Genomic DNA, 21,760 nt, shown 5'->3' on the forward strand with positions numbered 1-21,760 from the left:
TTATGCAGTTTATGTGCTAAAACAGCCTAATACACTTAATAGCTCAGCACACACTCATACACACAAATGCCCACAGTATGCGGCAGCTTACTCAGGGTCTTTTTGATTTGCCCTTGAAGGATAGATTTAGTTGCTCTATTGAAGTTCTGGCAGTAGTAGCATCTTGCTGTGCTACTCAGACTGATGATCGCCTCTTTCTTGGCAGGTGTCCACCCTCTGCCGGTAACAATCAACAAATGAGAATCACAGCCTTCAACTTGCCTTTCTCCCTGCCCGGCGACAATCTCAGCATCACTGAGTCCCAGACATCAGACAGCTATTACCACGATGCGGCTGTATCTGGACAACAATGACCAGTTGGCACTCATTTGACTACTGGTGTTTGCTTTCAGTGTTAAGACCAGGGCTTTATTTTCACGAATCAATGGTGCACACAGCGTGGATACTGATTTTTGGTAATTTCACGGTCCGGGACGCTCGGTGAACCTGCATTGCTGCTGTACGTTCAATCTAATCACCTCTTTTCTTTCCCTTCAAAAGAACAGAGAAGGCCACAGTGCTCTGACAATTTAGTAATAGAAGCGAGCAGTTGGGAATCGTTCTGCCACATAAGCAGCTCCTGAGAGGAAACCTGATGTCCTGGAGCAGGAGGAGCAGAAGCATCACAATGGCAACTTATTTAAACCACAGAGAGAAAATGATGTGAAATTGTCTCGGGACTACAGTCAACTTCCCAGTGAGTCATCAAAACACTAAATGCGAGCTGATGAGGAGAGGAAAAAAAAAAAACAACTCTGCGCACACGAAAAGAAAATCCCAATTCACCAGAGTAAAGACCTGCCAAATTGGAGCCCTGGAAGGCATTTTGTAGAACACAAACCTTTTTCCATCTTGCTCTGTCAAATGAGGACATCAAGCACATCTTTCACATTTTAACCTGAGAATATGTCCTTTTGGAATAAAATCTGTGACTGCACTATTTTCATAATTGTAGTAAAATATGCTAAAGCCAAAGATAACAAATTGGGTTACAAAAAGGAATTTGTTCATTCATTTCTCCAAAGTTACAGATACGTCCGTCTGTCAAGCTAAACGCAGAGAAAATATATGAGACAACAAATAAAAATGGAGGATTAACTGAAGTAAAACTCAAGACCAAAAAAAAAAAAGAAAAGAAAAAAACTACAGTACTGTAGTTTTTTAAGGTTCCTTGTACACACATTAAGCCAACATTTTTCTCTCTGGTCATTTTTCGACAGAGCCCCAGAGGGGATATGGAGGAGGAGGGAAAAAAAAATCGATGGTTAAAAAAAAGTACTTATGCAAAATCTCTCAAAAGTTTTGTGAGATCCCACAAAAATAGTCGTTGCAATCAGTGTCCCTCAGTGCTATGTACTCTCTTCAAATGTCTCTCACTTATCTGAAAATCATGCCTACTGGCAAGCATGGTTTTGATGTCTTTATATTTCAGGCCAATCTCAAAATAAAAATCAATTAATCTTTCCCACTGGTATGTGTGCTCCATTGTTTGGATTTCAAATTTCAGTGCCCACATTGACCTAAACGAAAATTTTGGCGGGATCTTCCAAAAAGCATTTCAGCCATTGATTTTTTTTTGCCCCCCTCCCCATGTCCCCCCGGGGGGCTCCATATCTTTCCACCTGGAAAAACTAACCAGCCCACTATAGCCTGCCTCTCTAAAGCGTCTGTATTCCCTGTGGATCCCTTACATTTTATAAAAAAAAAACCCCACAAATATTTTGGTAAAATATGTGACAAATCTAGTTGGAGCTTCCTCCTACATCCTCCTTCCTCCGTGTCAGTGGGCATGATACACAGTCGGCTTAACCCCTGCCTGTGTCACTCTCACTAGCAAAAAAGGCTTCAGATCAGAAATGAATTCTTCATGCTGATACTGGAACAAGGCTCCGCTGCATTTGTCACAGCCACTTCCTTCCACTTTAACTCAAAGCTGTTTGGTGTGGCTGGAGCTTTGCACACTGCAGAGATGTGACAGGGGTCGTTTGAAAGCTTCTGCTAAACGCTCTGTAGCTATCCGTGGAAGAGTGACTCTGAACAAATGAACTCCTGTTTTCTAGAAATAATTCAAAATAATACTGTTCTTTTTATACAGTGTTTTATCTTAAAGTACAGCTGAAAAAAAAACATTGAGAGTGTGCCGCATCGTGACTTATATCCAAGTGAAACAAGGTAGAAAGGCGGGAAATAAAGTCGGGAGGAATTTGATTGGACTGCTGAAAAGTGGGTGTATCCAGAGCGTGACATAACACAATATTAGTTGTCTAGCCAATGACAGAATACACTGAGGAGATGGCGGTGTCCGTCAAGGAGCAAGAGATGATGAAGCCCATTTTACGCTTCATGTATCAGCAAAATGTCTTGCGCATAATCTGGAGCTGTTTGTGATCCCAATTTCCTCAACATGAATAAACACGAGCCAGCAGCCCTGTAACCATGGTATTTGGTGGAGGTGAAAAAACAAAGTGAACACATCCTTCTACTAGCTAGCTAACACATGTATCTTACCTCATAGACATGCATGCTGCTTACAGTGTGGAAGTCATGGTATTATTGGTTAAATTTGTTTGTACATGCTCTTTTTTGTCATATTTTGATTTACAGGAAGAAAAAAGTGACTGGATTTTGATATAAAAATACAAAGAAATTGGGTTTTTGTCATTTTTTGGCTTACATTGTTGAAAATGATTGTGTAAATGAATAAGGAACTGAACTAAAAGGTTCAAAAAAAGGCTTTTTCATTTCAGTTTGACTGTAACAGAAACATGCAAGACTTTAAATTTACGCTTGAAATTCTGAATTATAATATGTTAAGCAAAATTTCCTATTTTCCGACAGTGCAAACACAACTATTTAGTTTTGTAGAGGAGAGATAATGGTGGGTCTTAGAGGCTGTAGCCTGACATAAATGAGAGGTTTGTGGAGGTGCCCAGAGAGGCTTAGCTATGCATTGGCTGTTGATTCTAGCATGTGTGCTGGCACTGAGAGTGTATTCTCAACAGGACTCTGGCGGATTAGTGTCCATTTGGACAACAGAGTGGTCCGCAGCTTGGGGTGACATTCAACTTCATTCAACTTCAGCAGTCCAGCAGCTCACAGACTCGTCGTGATGTTTACACTGCTATCAGTTGTCATCAGAAGTGTTTGTTATATGTAGAGACATTGATTTGGTGTTTTTCCTCAAATATATAGGTACATGATGATAATTCAGTGTTTCACTTTTTTGTTGCACTTATTTCTAGTTTAAATCAGTTCAGTCTACATGTATGACAGGGATTAGCTCTATATGCCGCAGTGTGTTGGGTCACTATCGTAGCCGTGGGGACGGGAACCCGTTTTGCGTTTGATCCCGGTCGGGGTACATCCATGCTCGCAGGGTGACTGCTGTGGTCCATCTGGTGAAGGCTTTAATCAACCCCCACCAACAACACACACACACACACACGCACGCACACACACACACACACACACACACACACACACACACACACACACACACACACACACACACAGACCTTCCTTTTGATTGCAGCTCATATTATTTATTTTAATTGTTTCTGCAGCACTTCTATCCAAACAGAATCTCCTCCTCACACCTCAAGTGGAAAATGTGAGTCACTGAAGCACCACCTGCCATCCATATAATGACGTTAAAAAACCTCATCAAACATCTCACGCCGTCGGATCCGCATAAATGGCTGCACTATGGCTTTTGATAAAGAATAACCTTTTAGAAATGAAACATATCCAGAGTCCTTCACAGGGCTGGCCTACGGCACTATGGACCCAAACACGGCCAGGCTGCACAAATCCAGCTCTTGAAATGTCACTTCATGCTTAACCGCCCTTTATCATGCTTGAAGAAAAGCAAGTGGGCAATGCACAAAAAGAAGAAAAAAAAACTCCGGGTTTCAGTGAGATGCGTTCACGCTTGGAGATTTGTTTCGGTTATTTGGTGTTGTTAAAACATTTAGCTGATGAGATTAGAACGAAACATTAAAAAAAGCAAAAAAACAACACATTATTGCAAGGACTTGACCGCATTGCACTAACAAGTCATATAAAAAATATGTATTCCTGTCATTTGGCTCACTTTACAGTCTTTCCAGAAACATTCAGGATTCAAGACAAACTCCATAAAAAAATATCATATAGAGCTGAATGCTGCTTTAAAAATGCAATTATTATTCCTGAGTGTGGGTCTTGAGTCAAGCTTGGGGGGACGAATTCATCTAATTTGGATATATTGATCTACCTGGGTTGTCATTGATCTTTATTAAGGTTATCAATTGATCGGGGGCATGCATTTAAAATAATGTTTAGAACACACAATACACAAAGACTAGCTCCCAGTGGAAGGTTGCTTCTGTAATTTCGATGGTCACTCCTCTTCGGCACTAATGCACGAGTCAGCCATACATCATTTATTCATGGTGACAGCAGGTACTTTGCCTCATCCCTGGCAATTAGTGAATCAATAAAAATGCACTGGCTTTGAAACTATCCATTCTGAGAGCAGGGAGAAAAAAAAAAAGGTGTTGTTCATCAACATGCCAGAATCCTCAATGCTGGTGATCACTCAAGATTCACCAGTGTTTGTCAGCTCAGCATCAACAGGCACATTTCCTCACATGGTTGCTTTTAAAATGATGGGCAGATGTTTTCTACAAAATAGCTACGAAATAATATCTTGTAAGAAAAACAAGTGAATGCTCCTTTCAGCAGGAGATTTTGTTTTCATTATGAATTGTGTGTGTGCGTGTGTGTGTATGTGTGTGTGTGGGTGTGGGTGGGGGTGGATGTGGTGTGTGAGCTGAGGCCAGATTATCACAGACACAGGCAGGTCAGGAAAGGGCTCGCAAAGGCTAATACCTCTTTTGTCAATAAAGCCGACATCTATTGTACGGCTTCATATCATTGTCTCTTTTTATTTATAATTAATTCAGTGAATCTGCAGGATGCAATACACACAACTCTTCTCCTCTTTTAAGGGAACATCATGTCGAACTAAAATAAAACTAGAGCGAGCCAAAAGCCCTCAGTCTGACTTCACTGTCAAACAGTCAAACACTGGCCGAGGCATTCTTCGACATTTCCATAATAATTGTTGACGTTTGTTTGCAAATAACAGAATATGCAGAATTTACCAACACAATGCTACTATCTCTCCAGTCTTGTCGGTTTCATTATTCTTTCTCTAGTTATCCTTTTAAGCCGAATGAAATCATTTCAACAGGATTTGAAAACAATGTCCAAGAAAGGAAACAAAAAAACAGAGAAAATTGTCTCTGAAAGTAAATGCTTTCTTCGAACATGCGAGAGAGATGCCCCGGGATTTTTTTTAAATGGAGAAAAATGAACAGTGAGTGAGATTGTTTTGTTTATTCAACAAATTTGTATTTTTTGCAAATGTAAACACTGACTTGAGTTCGATCCAGAACAGAATTCATAAGGAATCCGGTACCACTTAAACTGTCATAATTATGGAAGAAGTTTAAACAACTGTGTTTTTTCTATTCTTTTTGAATTAGCATATATGATCGCGTATATGTTTTTTTAAAATCTGCATTTTGATTACATAGATCATTATTAAAAATGATTTATTTTATTTTTCATTTAATGATAAAATATTTGTCTACATCATAAGATTAAATAACATTATGATGTCAAGATGATTAAAAAAATGTATTTATGACAATAAATGTGTTATTAAAAGTCTTGGCAGTTTTACAAAACCAGCATGTGAAACCCTCCTGAACTCCTTTAGTTATAAATTGTGAAACTCATTTCTTACATCCCAGCTTAAAAATAACACCCAGTTGATCAGTTGTAGATGAATCTGTTGCTGCTGGTCACATTCAGCTGGGTACAGATCCTTCTTAGAAAGCCTGAGCTCTGCAGTTACATGGATGAAATTACAGGTCATTACTTACAGGTCAAAGTACCTGAACACAGAAAGGTGACCTTTGGCTGGGCGTGGGTGTTCGTGTTGCTGCAGTGGGCTATTTTGGGGTCAGACTATTGTTTATGGATCACGTCTACATCTCCAGGCTTTGTTCTAATGTGTCGTAATGGCTACGAAGAAGAGGTAGTACTCAAAAGCATGGTAATGTGTGATGAAATACACACTAAACTGCACCCTGTGGACGGAAAACATTGGCCGCTTAGGTGTGTATAAAGTCAAATTACAGAGAGAGAAAGATGTGAAAGAGAGACAGTGAGGAGGATGAGAGTTCACTTTGCTTTACAGTGTGCGTGCGTGTGTGTGTGGGTGGGTGGGTGTGTGTGTGTGTGTGTGTCCGTGTGGGTGTGGGTGTCTGTGCATGAGCCTGCAGACACCTGCTCCTTTCTGCAGTGATGGCTCCCAGCGGGACACAGGCTCAGCTGCTAATCACTAGGCCCTCCCTGCAGCACTGGTGGCCAGCGTGCGCACACACACAAACACACACATACGCACATACACACAAACACACGCATGTGAACCCCTTAGGCCCCCCTTGCAGTGACTCTCAGCCTCTCTGTTTCCTGCAACTGACACACCACATGTGCTCATATCAAGTGCAAACATGACATGATGTACACACACACAAACACATGCGCACGCGCACACACACACAGAAGTGGCACAGTCTGCGTTCCCTCTTATGACACGGTGCAGTCCTAACCTGCTCCAGTTGGACACATGCTATAGGTCTGCCCTGCATGCATGCATGACAAACCTACCAACCTGCAACCTTTATTTGCTAAAACAAGTTGACACTATAAAGGATAGATTTTGCCCTTCTCTGCTTCCCAGTATGTCCCATCTCTACAATTATTATTATATATCGGCTACCCAACTTTTACATTTGTTGGTTTGTGTATTTTCAAATCAACCACCGTTTGTAATTGTGACATGATCATCACTGGGTGTAATTTACCCGAATCGCCATCCCTCTATTTCCTTCCCCGTGAGCATCTTTTCTTTTTTTCTCTCTGGCGTCTGCTGCACCTGCGAGTGCCTCAATGACGGCAGGGTTGTGGAGCATAAATGAACTAATTTCCTGAATATAGAGAACACCGCAATCAAGGAAAAGGGAAATGCAACGAGCAGCAGATGGAAGGAGCTAATCATTGTTTTGAAATAGAGATGACCTCTAAACTATCTCCTTGCTGCTAATACGCCGAAGCCACACATGCTCCTCTGTTTGTTTCTGCGGTGGTGATGAACCTCGCAGGTTTGATATCCAACCTTCTTTTTTTCTTTTTCTTTTTTTTTTAAATGTTGAAACAGAAAAGATTGGAGTTGTCAAACAAAGCCTAGTGTCACATAGAGAACGGCAGCTTCCTGCAGTGGGTAATCAGTGGAGCTTTCCTACAAATTAACAAGATTCAGCTCTGAGGCACGGCGCACTGCAGGTTTTTACATGTGGGCTTTTGAAAATTAGATCTCAGTGACTGAAATATGGCATAATTTGCAATTTAGATTTTGCTTACATGTTCTTTTAATTCAATCTGCTTTGTATAAGGTTACATGGCTGAGGTTGCTTGGTGGTCCTGAAGCTGTAAACTGATACTGCCATGTTTATTTTTAACAGAAGAAAATCCGTTGAAATTTCTTTAATTGCATCCTGAATATCTCCTCTGCATGTTTGGGTTTCTGGTGGATTCCATAAAACAACAACAAAAATTGTTTGGACGCTATCGTGAAAAGCTACGGATTGAAACACAAGATGTACGGCTCTGAACGTGCAGACACAAACACGCACTGCAAAAACATGCACTTCAAAGTCAAACGCTCTTAACAACAAACTTTGTTTTTGACGTGTTTATGACAATTCATGGACATACATCGCAGTTGCTGGATTTTAAATGGTAATATCTAATACTTACAGTGATTAATAGATAAAATCACTTAGTGAAATAATAATAATAATAATGATGAAATAGGATTGTATTCCTTGTCTATATCTCTGAGATAAAACTGTGACGCTGCTTTTAAGGCTTTACACACCAACGCCACTTGAATCTTCCAGCACATTTATCTAATGTATGCAAATGATCTTGCTGTGCTTAATGAAGGTACCATTAATCACTATAACGATGGTCTTTTTTAACCAGGGTAATCATTTGCGCGTGCACACAAACACACCCACAAATCACATTTATAAATGCATACACAGCCATATGCACTTACACACACATATATACACTCACTTGCCCTCACCACACACACACACACACACACACACACACACACACATTCAGCATCATGCCTAATCACCAGCAAAACACTGAACACAAATGAACAGAATCACAAAAATAAAACATTGGAGTTCCCAGTTATTCATGCTAATGTTTTGAAATCATTTTCTATGCACTTTTTTCCGAACAACATTTATGCCCTGTGCTGTTAAATTCAATATATTTTGCATCTCATCACCATCACATTCCACCCTGGAATTGACTGATTAAGTAATCATGTCGAATTTCATCAAAGAGCCGATAAGATGCATCAAAGTATGTCAATCATATTTATATAATAAATTCAGCTAATTACTTCCACTTGTTTCAACAAATAATTTACGGTCCAGCAGCTTCATGCAAACAGTAGATAACACTGTGAGTGGAAATGGGCAGTGGGAAACGCAGTCATTTTGTGTGTTGCACAATAACAACACAGTAAAACACTGGGCAGATGTCTTTGAACTCTGGTAAAAAAATTAAAAGCAAATAATGGCAAAAAAGAAAAAAAAAACAACCAAAAAAAATCCCACTGAAGCTCAAGTCCTCATAGAAATATTTCACCGCTTATCCTCGCCGTGCATTTGCATATAGCTGATGGAGACCCCTGGGTGCAGTCAGCAGCATGACAGTGGGTTATGGAAGCTTCCGGGAGGCTCTGGGGTGTGGATCTGAGCCAGTTTGAAGTGGAGCCGAACCAATGAGGCACCCACAGCTTCATGTCGCCCTAATGCGGCGAGTCAGGGATTTTCTTACGATGCTTTTGCCTAAGTGTTCAGGGTTTTCGCTCATGCCCCCTTTTTTTAATCTCTCATTTATTTCCCTTTAAGTCATTTTTTTCCATGGCGATTTTCCAATCCAGTCCAATCTATCGAATCCCATCTTGCTGTATCAGTGTTTCAGCTTCCAAATGTGACATGTTAGTTATGATCAGAATGTGTCACACAGCTATACATCTCAAAATGATGTTGGAAACACCCATTTTTGAAATATTGCTATATAAACTTTCTAAATGCTAATGCCCGTCAATCAATTTATGACATATTTTATCATCAAGGTGCAAATGTAAAATACTGAAGATCTGAATTTACATCATACCAACAAACAACAAAATATATTACCCATACAAACACACTCACACTTCCACGCATGCACGCACACAAACACCTCAAATTCCCTTGATAACAGTCTGTCTGGCAGAGGCTAAAGAAGGCGTATTTACATAACGATGTAAATATTTACTAATACTATCCATTGAGGATACAGGCAGAACCCAACAATTGATTTGCTCCCTTTCTGCCCTTTTGCTCATTTCCTCGCACACACACAGACACACACTCGCTAACTACCACTCTTTTCCCCAGTTTCTTTTCATGGTGTTATGCTTGCCTGTGTTCATTAAAAAGATGGAGATATATTGTTCTGTCTATCCTCTTACCAGGGATGACCTGTAGCCCATCTGGGCTGGCGATGACAGGAGATCCCTGGGAAATAGTGGCGAGTGTGTCTCAGGGACGGAGCCCACGCCACTGGCTGCTAGTCCCGAGAGCTGCCCGTACCTCGCCATCATCTTGAGATGCTGCTCACAGAACACACACACTCATACATAGACACGGGAGGAGAGGGGAGGAGAGAGAGAGAGAGAGAGAGAGAGAGAGAGAGAGAGAGAGAGAGAGAGAGAGCGGGAGAGAGAGAGAGAGCGAGCGAGCGAGAGAGAGAGAGAGGGAGAGAGAGAGGCAGAGAGAGAGAACGAACACGAGAACGAGAGAAAGAGAGAGGGTACAGAAGGAGAGCAGATAACAGCAGGTAGGGAGGACGATGAGAATAGGACCGAGGGAGTGGGGGGGGGACATGAAGAAAGAAGAGGTAGAGGGGGATTACAGAACACTTTGCTCTCACACGAATGCATGTGTGCACACGTGCAAGCATACACACTCGGACTTAAGACACATACTGCACGTGCACATGAAGGCACACATACTATTTTAGCCCCAGGTGGGCAATTTCACAGCAAGCCGATGTTTGATTGGTTTGATAGCTATGTTGATTCTCTTACAATAGGGGGATAAAAACAACTCTGGGCGCTAGCTCTCCATGTATTATTACATGCCAGGATGGATGTAAGAAGCAGAGTGGTCCTTTTTTTTCTCTCTGTGCCGACCATCGTCCCGTGGAAATATGATAAACAGCCGCTGAATTATCAATCATCCTCCCTGTTTTCTGGCTATGAGAAGTGTACAGACATGCACACGCACGGACATACAGAAACACACATGACAGAATGGTTGGCAGCAGACAGACACAGGTGAGGCGTGGAGAAAGAAGCAAATCCAAATCTCTTTACCTCATTGCTCAACAAAGCAGCGTTGAGTGTTCGGCTTATTTCGAACATGTTTCGTCGCTTTTTGGTTCTGTCCTTTTATTTTCAGATTCTCTTCGGTTCTTTCCTCCCCTTTTCTTTTCTATGGTTGGGAGTCAGTCCCGCAAAAAAAAAGAAAGAAAGAAAAAAATTAAATCAATCGAAAAAAAATAGGGGGATAGAAAAAAAAATCCTCTTTAATTTTCAGATTTTGGATTTTTCAGTCCTCTATTTTTGTCTCTCTCCTGTCTTTTGATGCACCCTGCTGGCTGTGGCTGTAGTGATGGCGTTTGAGTCCAGGATCTCCGTAAACGTCTAAGGATTCAATATGCTGTTTTTTTTTTAAATCTCCCCAGAGTCAGCACATTAAAACAGGCAGTCAGGCAGTCGGTGGGTCGGCTTGGCGGGCTGGCTGGCTGCCTTATCTGTCCCCCGCACACTGGCTCACACAATACGCTCCGATCCTCACACTGCTCGCTAGCAGATTAGCCTGTCCCAAAACATAGCACTTAGTTTAAACTCCCCTCCCTTTTGCTCTCTCTCTCTCTCTCCCTCTGGCTCTCTCCTTTGCTTTCCCTCCCTCTCTCGCTCTATCTCTCTGCATCTCTATCTCTCTCTCTCTCTTCCCCACCGCTCACGCATTGATGCAGCTACAGTTCACTGTGCTACCACAAGGTGGGAAGACTGTTCTAGCAACAGGGACACCATCACACCACATCCCTTCCTCTCTGTGCCACTCCTATCTTTTAGATTTTCTTCCCTTCTTCCCTTTCACTGTGTGTCTAACACACACACGTATAGATGGCGATGAAAGATTTGCACTTATAGCTCTCACTCCCTGACCAAATCTAAACCAAAGCCAGAATAAATGGATCGGTTAGGGGTCTGAACACTAATATCGTTCCATTCTGTTATTTAATTAAAGCTCTTACAAAAACAGGCTCCGGATTCAAGTCTGGGAAATAAAAAAGGCGTCAAACTTTTGATAGGGGAGAAAACACTCAACGCTTCAGTCGGAGGTGTTTTTATGACAGGTACATGTGAAGTAAAAGAAAGTAATAAAACCTCAAGAGAGCGGAAAGGAAGGGTACCTCTCAGTAGCTAGCAGAGGAGAAATGCGAGGGCTGGGCTGATGTGAGCATCAAGGTCAGTTAGCTGTCCTTTTCCTCAGCAGGGTGTGGCACAGCGATGACAAAGCAGCTAGTCACAGGCGTTGGCAGGAGATTCAAACTACAGAACAAACAAACAAGCAGAAAAACAAAATTAGGGAGGCCTGTGCCAAGGATATGACTCACGAAGTTCTTGGTTTCGGTCGATAACAGCTAGGAGAATTCACAGTGATGACTCAAGGTGTGCTCTATTTGCATCTAGTTACAAAAAAATGTTTCATGAAATTGGAGACTGTGTGTTAGCAAAGATAACCTTTATGAAGGTCATGCTGTTAGAGTGATTGGCGGAATCATTTTCACTAAAGCTAATCTTAGTGGCGTCATATTATTGTTGCAAGCAATTTATTACCCGAGCTTTGAATGTGCTTTTTGCAGTCTTGGGTGGTACTGGGGAGAGTGGCCTGTTAATAGCAGCCTATTGACACTGGACCATCTGTTTAGGTGGACACTGTCCAGCACAACGGAGAGGGAGGGGCAGAGACACGGAGAAAATGATAGATAAAGGGAGAAGACTGGGTAATGATGAATGAATGAGAGGAGGGGTAATGGCGCGGCACATCGCAGAGGAAGTGTTAGTGATTTATTAGCTTTAACAGATGTTTACAATGGAGGAAAAATATGTAACACATTTTTTCGTTTGGATTTTTAATATTGCTTACATGTTTTCAATTATTATATATAATAATTAATGTATTTAAATCAGGATATGAGAAGGTATCATCAAGAACACCATTGTGTTATTTCACTTGTACTGCCTTGGAATTAATTCTTTTTTTTTTCTATAGGAAAGGACTGCTAGCCACATCCCTGTTCAGTAAAGCTAGCGGTCTCTGGGGATGACTGGTCCGGCAGCGCCCTGGGAGGAGCTGTCAGTTGAATCATCCAGAGTGAGCACTGATTCCTCAGTCAGCTGCCTCTCAAGCCCTCCACTTTGACCCAGCCTCACTCCCCTGAGCCCCCTGATTGCTGTCACCATAGTGACTCTCTGTGTACTGCCGGCTGGTCCCTTTACCCTAGTCCTCCTCCATCTCCTCCTCTCCAATCCCCTTCCCCAAACTCCCAGTCTGCCTCTCACAACCAACCGTCTCCAACTTGCTACCTCTTTGTGCCCCGTGTTTGGATTTTTGCATGACTTCCTCCTTCAGAGATGATGGACCTTATGTGTGGCTGCAGTAAAAAGGGTTTCCCTGTACTTCCTGTGACATACACACACGCACACACACACCCACAAAAATAAGAAATTCTTTGTCCTCTTGTCCTCTTTTTTCTTTTACTGGGCTCCCAATCATTTTACATTTGAGAAGTGAGAGTATCTTTCTGAAAGAAAAAAAAAACATAGATTTAAAATATCTTTGCTTCTATTTCCCCAAGAGGTTTCTGATATATTCTGAACAGGTTTGTGATGGTGCAATGTGTCCTCCAGTTTCAACCAATACTTGCTACAATTCCTTTAAATTCCACTAGATTCTACATTGAACCAAGACAGGGGTGTCTACACGTGATGCACTGTCATATACAGAAATCATTAGAGGTCAAAATGTTTTGATAAGCATGTAAAAATACATCCTCCTGAGAGATAATTAAAATTTGAGAGACAATGGTATGGATTGCACTTCTTTTTCATGTTACTCTATTTTCCGGTGATGGATGTTTTCATTAAATTACTGTAGCGCTTTGTAGACATCATGACAAGAAAATACTGCCTGTATGCCGAGTGAAACTTGGGCAGGGAGCGGAGGGGTTATTCTTGAAAGTCTTGTTTTCTTCTATCATGTTAAAAGGAGGACACATTGATACAGGATATGAAACTTGAAAAGAAAAAGGAAATCCATCAAGAAAAAAAGGCCCATTAAATTCAACTCAAACTTCTCTACGTCAAAATATATTAGATGACGGTACTTAATATATACAACCACAGTTAAGAAGGATTACCGCTGAGAACTTGTGTCAGGTTATGTATATCTGTCTACAAACACGTTTCTTTTTTTAATATGAGTTTCAGCCGTGAGATCGGGTCACAGTCACAGTCTCAGGAGTGCTGATATCTGGCAACGACACGCTGGTATATTTTGGTAAATTCAACCACTCCTATGCAGTCTCTCTATTTGATAAGAACTGAGAAACAAGTGAAACATGTAGCATATCCAATTCATTCTCCTCATGCTTCATAATTCAATTTCAATCTCCTTGAAAATGAATGACTGTACCACCATGGAGCTCTTTAATTGGCATAGTGTTAAAGAAATGACATAGCATGGAGGACAGCTATTCAATTTTCAATTGGAACAAAATATTACACAGCGGCTCTGTATTCTCTTCCTGTCATCTGAGAAATAATCAGTCTGACCTATCTACTCAGCAGCCTGTTGATGCTCGCCATCATATACAGATCACACACGGAGAGAAAAATCATTGCCCTCTCCCAGGTCTTATTCATTTGGTCCTGTTACACACAGCTTATAACCTGAAAATTAGCAGCAGCCTGTGTGCCTCTTGCTCCCCGAGTTGTGCGGCTGCTTATTTGATGTACTTAATCAGGTGCAGCCTTTGTAATGGGAAAGAAATAGGGCCTGGCTTGATTGGCTTTGATGACATCTATGCTCCAATTGTCTAGAAAACCTCCAGCTTTAATCAATCTGCAGGATAATTCAGAATCTCTGGCTGCTGCCTGCAATGATTGGCTTTCTTAGAAAATACCATTAACATGCAAGTGTGGCAAAAATACTGATAAATGTACTGTACACAGGTTTACTGGAAGGTCTACTAATTCACCACATAGGTAAAAAAAAAACCCATATTTTTCTCTTTAATATTAAACACGTTTTCTCAGATTGTTTCTTTTTTTTAAAAACAAAAATTAGACAACCTTATAATCATAGCTTTGAAGATCTGAACTGCCATGATGAGTTACTCTGACAGCTGGGGAAAAGTCTATATTATTTCTTCTCAGCAGAATAATTTTATATTTAATGATTTCTACACTTAGGTGAGTGTCATATAAATATTATCAGCAGATGTTATCATGGCTTTGCATTAAATAAAACTCACAACTAGCCCTTGTCACAGCAGGATATTGCTGGGTATCATGAAATGGTAAACACAGGTGTAACTGATCAAATTAACGACGGCCCAGTTTTATTTAGTGTAAAAGCCATTCTAATTGCACTGGACGTACAGTACCAGGACCCTGACAAACCTAAGTGGAACAGAGCCATAATTAATGTTATTAATTCCACTAGCGGTTATCCTCCCTTTACATAGCGAAGTGGTTGCTATGAAAAAGGCTTACTGAATTTGTTTTAACTTCCATTTATTCCCTGTTTTTGAACTCTCCTGCTATTATCACATACACTTAGAGAAGATAATATCGTAAAATATACTAACCCTGAAAAAATATAATCGTCTTTCACCGTGTGTTATATTGCTTTCGTTTCATGCAAGTGTGCCTAATAAATTAGTGTGTGTTGGTGTGCATGTGTCTGCGCGCAGAATTGCGATGGAGAGGACCGCGCTTCCTGCTATGCCTCCCGCTCCGTTGCCGTGGAAACACAGAGAGAGCGTCGGCCGCTCTGTTTCAGAATGGAAAGGAAGATGGAGGAGAACACAGTGAGAGACGTCGAGACTGGTGTGTAAATATTAGACTTACCTGGCTTCCTCTGCATTGTTGTACAGGCAAAAGGACTCGCATGATGCCCGGCTGTCTAACCATGAGAAGCTGCATGTTTCCGACTTGCTGTGTGTCTTCATAGTGACGGTTTTGTGCCGTTTGCTAACCTTGTAGCTAGCAGGTGCAGGGATGTAAACAAGAGACATGTCACCAGGTTGTTATGAGCTAGCTTAGCAAGTTACATATGTGACTGTACAGACATAATGCTCGACAAAAAATGCCTCAGTTGACGGTTTGCTCGTAAATGTGCATTCATTTGCTTAACAGTAGAAGCGCAGGTGTACTGGCAACGAGTAGCTCCTAGCTAGTAGCTACCTAAATTAGTCTGGGAGAGCTGTGGACTGCCGTGGAGCTAATTAGCTAGCTGGCCGTCTGTCAACCTGATTATTGGGTGTGTTGAGCCGTTGCCCCCTTAAATGAAAGCTAAAAATCCGGGAGTCAACACAAATAAAAGACAAGCACCTACCTGTCACAGCCGTTTCCCCATCTATTCATATTTTATCTCTATACTTGAACGTTACACCAAATCAATTTGTCAAAGAGTCTGTTGAGACTTACCGGGACTACTTTGTTTGGAACGGTCGGATCTGTATTTGTAGTCGGCAGGGAATTTTAACTTCCGTTTTAAAAATGATGAATGCGTCACACAACATACAAAATTCAATAAATGAATAAATACATTTTATATATATATATATATATATATATAATTTATAAAAATATGTAAAATTATAAAATATGTAAAATTTATTTGTATGATTAGAAGTTCAAATGTTTAAAACACAATAAAATTGCTTGGCCTGTGGTATCAACAACAAAAAAACAAGGGTCAGCTCTTTTTATTCAATAGCCTTTTTACACATGTGCTGGCTGGAAAGTACAAAAAATACATAATCATGTCGGATCGTATATGATTGTTATTATTTGTGTTATTTCCTTTTTGTCCTCAGAAAAACTGGTTTGTAACATTGAAAAATTGTTGGGAATCACCACCTTCATACAAAGATAGATCACCCTGATGTGATACTGCTTAAATGAAGAAAAAATAAACCCCACATTTAACAAACTTTTTTCAAAACCTTTGGATAAAGTGAGCCTCTTTCTCCTTTGATGCACGAACAGGCAATGAAACAGGAGGAGAGGATGCCTTGGTGGGGAACGTGAACAAGCTGATGGTGAGCCCACCAGGGTATGCAGGGGCGCCGCGAAGAGGACATCTGGTTTTTGATGCTTGCTTTGAAAGTGGTGAGTAGTAAACTTGAAAAACACTGCAGTAGCAAACTGACTTGGTAGCAGTCCATTTATTCAGTATCAGTCTATATTAACAGTCCAAAAAAATTGTCTCAAAAATATTCAGGTCATTTGTGGCTAGCAGACCTTCAACTGTAATAGCATAGTAAAGAGAACTGTCTTTTATCTACTTGACAATGTTTTTCAAAGCTGAGTGGCAATTTATATTACTTTCAAAAGTTTGAACCGTATTTTCAATTACAAAAAAAGTTGAACAGTTGTTTCTCTTTGGCTATATAAAGTCGGGTGTGATGCAAACTGTGAATGTGTTCATGTCTTGGGCTTTCATGTTTAGAGTTGTACTTTCAAGCAAAGGCATCCAACTGTCAAGGCCGTCCCCCTATCTCCAAATGCCTTTTTTTTTGTTTTGGATGAGCTTTTAGGTTCACTGCCACTTTTCATGGCATCTGTTTCTAAGTAAAGTCAATTTATCAGCTCATTCATGTACAGTAAGTGGCACTCATCTCTCGTTTGCTTTAAAGCTAAAATGTCCCCCTGCTGTAGCTAAGACATGAAACTTTGAGACTAATGCAGTCATCAGGAAAAACACTGATTACTCTTCATTAATGTTACTTGAGTGACATTCCTCTACTAAAAAACACATGTCAACGGTGGGCAATATCTGGGTCAGCAAAAAGATTGACATGTCTATGTTTCATATAAAAAGTCAATATTTAACTGTGACAGGCCCACTGTCAACAACCCACCAGCTTGTTCAGGTAGAGTGGTAATTGCTGGCATGTCTAATGCATTTGACAGTATCACTGGAATTCTTGCTTCACTGGCTGCCAATTTAAAGTGGAGCTGACATTAAGATCCTTCTTTTGAATTCTCAATCTTATTTATCCAACCTTACCATGTGTTCCAGCCCACAGTCTCTTTTGAGATGTGCTGTATTTATTTAGTCTGAAAATAAACAAGAAATCACTTAGAAGTAGAGCTCTGTCACACTCGACTTTGTATCTTTGACAGGCTCTCCCACTATCTTTAGTCATCATGACCACCACCTCCATTAATGTGTTTGATTTAAAATGTAAGCTCCAACGAATACTACCACTACTTTTAGTACAAATAGAAGCCAGATAAAGGGTTCAGATTGTTGGGTGGCCTACTGATAATCCCAGAGTTGCAGGTTCAATCCTCAGCTCTTCTAGACACTGTCAGTGTATGAAAGTGTGAAAATGTTTATTAAGTTGGCACCTTCCACTGCCCCTGTGCCAAAGAAATGAGTGTGAATGGTTGAACATGTTGTAAAGTGCATTTAGTGAATAGTAAGCCTCTATTCACAGAATAATTAATTTTATAAGATTAATGTTGAAGCAAGTTGCCCTAATCTCCACTGAAACTCATGTATTGTGGGGTGTAGGTTCAGATGTAGAAGGCTAACAGTCATTTATGTGTCTGAGTCTGAAAGCTGCATCAATTTTGTCTGTGACAAGTTATTAAAATGGCTTATAGAAAAATGCTATGCTAGGATTAGGGCAGCACAGTGGTGCAGTGGTTAGCACTGTCGCCTCGCAGCAACAAGGTTCTGGGTTCGAGTCACGGCTCGGGCACAGGTTCTTTCTGTGTGGAGTCTCCATGTTCTCCTTGTGTCTGTGTGGGTTCTCTCTGGTACTCCAGCTTCCTCCCACAGTCCAAAGACATGCAAATGGCGACGAGGCTGATTGATACTCTAAATTGACAGTATGAGTGGCTGTGAGTGTGAATGGTTGTCTGTCTGTATGTGTTGGCCCTGCGATGGACTGGCGACTCGTCCAAGTTGAACCCCGCCTCACACTGGGATAGGCTCCAGCCCCCACGACCCTTAACAGGATAAGTGGAAGAAAATGGAAATGGAAATGGATCTTAAAATCTATCCTGTGAAAAAAATGAGGAGTGAGCACTTTACAGAAAGTGACAAAATTTTTCCATCAAAATGTCAGCCTTTTGTCATTTGAATATGACCTAATCTAAAACAAACAAAGCGATGAAACAATTCTTTTATATCAGTGAGGTCTAATCCTCTTGTTCCTCTTGTGTGTGTGTATGCATGTGACTGTGGTGTCATGGTATGTATAGGATTTAGTGTTAGTTTTCACACTTTTTCTGAGAGATGCATGGGGCAGAGCATAAAGAACATTTTACTTCTAACAGAGCACTTGAGCTCTTTGGCTCTCCTCAAACAAACCCTGGTGCATATTGTAGGATAGAACTCCAAAATAGGGGTCTTGGTTCGCTCCGCAGTGAACTTAGTGCTGTTTGTGTTTTGGAAGGAAATGGACCAAATATAGGAAGTAAACCCTAAAAAAACATGAATTTCATTGACTCACACACGTGGGTGATGACACAGTGAGACAGCGAGGGGTGAGGAGGTGGAGGGGTGTTTTTTTGTTTTTCTCAACCTGCGCTGCAAGTTCAGTTTAACAGTTTTATAAGACTACACAGACCCTTTTTGTCAGGACAGCAGTGGAAAGGAAGGTGTGACTATAATTGTAGGCTTTTTTGGATTAGACGGTGACCAAATTAATAACATAATAAACATGTAAAAAGGCACAAAGGAGGAAAAATAAGACTGTGTTGAACATGCAAAATTTTTAAAGCTGTGCTGGTAGGAGTCCGGCAACCTCCCTAATGACCATGTGATGTTTGTTTACAGTGCTTGGCACAAGTGACAGAGTGGAAGGAAACCAGACCAAATTAAAAGTGAAAATTTCTTGCAACTTCACCAGACCACAGTTGTGAAAGTGACCTTAGCCTAAAAAAAATGTTGTACTAGTAAATCAGCGAACCAGTAGGACTCTGGGACTGATTCTCTGTGTGGAGATTAGGTTCAGCTGGCACTCAGATTTCACATTTCTACAGACAAGCTCATTTTGTTTTCTGCTGGCTGAAATGAGTTTTAACTGCACCCTGATGTCTCACCTTGGTGTCTTTGTCAGTGTGCTTCTCTGGAGTTGATTTTCCACTACAATAGATTAACACTTAACAGTGTTGTAGTTGCTGTCACATATTCTTGACCTATTACAAAGAATTCATTCTTGCGTGGATAGATGATGGGAATAGGTAAGGAATTAGGAAACATTAGTCGTGGTTTATTACATACTTGGTAGGTGAAGGTGAGTGCATTTATATCGCAGCGGGACAGAGAGATCTACAGTAAAAACACTAGGAGGATTACATTAGGAGGATTGTGCTGAGATATCATTCTAGTGATTGTCCTTTTTATAAATTTGCCTCTTTTCCCCTGATGGCATGGTCATGGAAGCTCAGACATTGATTAATGGGCAGCGAGCTCTCACACTGAGATCAGATAACATACCAGTGTCTCTGGCTCTGGATTATCTCCTGAATGATTTATGGAATTGATATTAATATCTTTCCGGTAAATTCATTACTAAAGTTAGACTGGGGTTGAGTTGATGTTTGACATCTAATATCAAATGAATATCTTATGCCATAAACCATCACTGATATTGTCAGTTTCACTTTTTATGTCAATTTTTATTTCTGTTTTCTGTATCTGTATATCATAACAAGCATTATGGTCAGTGCAGGAGGTTGCAAAACTGCAGGGTTTTTTTCTACTTATGGTGCTAAATTCAGGCGGCACGGTGGTGCAGTGGTTAGCAAGAAGGTTCCGGGTTCGAGTCCCGGCTTGGGCACAGGATCTTGCTGTGTGGAGTTTGCATGTTCTCCCTGTGCCTGTGTGGGTTCTCTCCAGGTTCTGGCTTCTTCCCACCGTCCAAAGACATGCAATTGGGGACGAGGCTGATTGATACTCTAAATTGACCGTAGGTGTGAATGTGAGTGTGAATAGTTGTTTGTCCTATGCTTGTCCTGTGATGGACTGGTGACCTGTCCAGGGTGAAACCCACCTCTCGCCCGTAGCCGCTGGGATAGACTCCAGCCCCCCCACAACCCTTAACTGGAATAGATGGAAGACAATGGATGGATGGATGGATGGATGGATGGATGGGTGTTAAGTTCAACTAAATAGTAGTCACAAACTTCCCACACCACTTCCATTGCATTATCCATGACTGTTTGTACTGCAATCAGTTTGTTGATGTGCGATTGAAAGGTACATTTGTTCAAGATAAACAATTTGTTTCATGTATTAATTTTAATGAAAAACTGTAAAAATAGAATTACCCCAGTTTTGTCATTTATGATTTGGGATAGCCTAATAAAAAATATGTTAATATGGTCTATTAGGATTCCATTAAGCATTAGGAGGCAAAGTAGACAAATTTATAAAAGTAGTGTCACAATATATCAAACAATGTTATACTGAAAAATAGTACCTATGTTTTCACCGACAGCTGATTTCCCTTAAATACACTTACAACTGTTTTAATAATTGTGCTCTAAGTTTTTCAGATTTGAATGAGTCTTCTTTTGGTTTTCATTGCTTTTAATGGAGCAAGTGACTGGTAACTTTAATGCTATGAATGCAAGCAGTTCAACCTTTTCACAATCACAAGATTTTGGAATTAAGAACATCAAATATCTGTTTTATGTCTCATGCAGTCAGTTTTAATGGTTATCAATATTTTTCACCCTGAGTCACAAATATCAGCTGAATGGTGGTGCTAGATGGGAATTAAATAAGTCCATAAGATTAATTCTTTGGGGACCTTAAAAATCTATACAGTGTGTTATTACAATTCGCTTCCTCTTGGAGCTGGTGGTGGACCCTGCTTTTAGTATTGCTAATAACTGGAGGATGATATATCTCTTGCTAGATAAAGCTCTTAAAGTTTAGGAAAAAGCTAGTATTAAGTATTATAATGTTGAGATTTCTAGGGTCACTAACACTACAGTAAATAGTTAAAATAATGACCATAGAAGAGATTAAATAGATGAATTGGAGGCCCCAAGTTATCAGTTTCAGTTCAGTCTGATACCGGTGACAGGATGGGAATTGGAGACTTCTGTGTAAACCCCTGCTGTATGTATTGCATGTTGCAGAGGTGTGTATATTTCTCAGAGTTATTGAAATGGTCCCACATGACAACTCATGTCCATTTT

The 21,760-nt window shown here is 40.6% G+C and overlaps 2 protein-coding genes across 7 annotated transcripts in view; one reads left to right on the forward strand and one right to left on the reverse strand.

Annotated features, from left to right (window-relative positions):
• elavl4 (ELAV like neuron-specific RNA binding protein 4) overlaps positions 1-16,071 on the reverse strand; it is an 85,839-nt gene extending 69,768 nt beyond the window's left edge. For 2 of the 5 annotated variants that reach the window (XM_086225489.1, XM_086225488.1), the window contains exons 1-5: positions 16,016-16,071; positions 15,437-15,571; positions 11,713-11,851; positions 10,607-10,724; positions 9,701-9,841 (exon numbers count right to left, since the gene is read on the reverse strand). In XM_086225489.1, the coding sequence (XP_086081615.1) occupies positions 9,701-9,841; positions 10,607-10,654 (189 nt within the window). In that variant the 5' untranslated portion in view covers positions 10,655-10,724; positions 11,713-11,851; positions 15,437-15,571; positions 16,016-16,071. The remainder of the gene's footprint in view (positions 1-9,700; positions 9,842-10,606; positions 10,725-11,712; positions 11,852-15,436; positions 15,572-16,015) is intronic. The other 3 variants (XM_086225493.1, XM_086225490.1, XM_086225495.1) reach the window with 2 other exon arrangements.
• Positions 15,289-21,760, forward strand: part of agbl4 (AGBL carboxypeptidase 4) — a 277,380-nt gene continuing 270,908 nt past the window's right edge. Inside the window, exons 1-2 of one of the 2 annotated variants that reach the window (XM_086225487.1) lie at positions 15,289-15,415; positions 16,580-16,702. In XM_086225487.1, coding sequence (XP_086081613.1) covers positions 16,649-16,702 — 54 coding nt within the window. In that variant the 5' untranslated portion in view covers positions 15,289-15,415; positions 16,580-16,648. The remainder of the gene's footprint in view (positions 15,416-16,579; positions 16,703-21,760) is intronic. The other variant, XM_086225486.1, reaches the window with a different exon arrangement.

This window comes from Aulostomus chinensis, chromosome 14 (assembly GCF_037954235.1).
Source record: "Aulostomus chinensis isolate RoL2024-O1b breed Wild chromosome 14, RoL_Achi_v1.0, whole genome shotgun sequence".
Taxonomy (NCBI): Eukaryota; Metazoa; Chordata; class Actinopteri; order Syngnathiformes; family Aulostomidae; genus Aulostomus; species Aulostomus chinensis.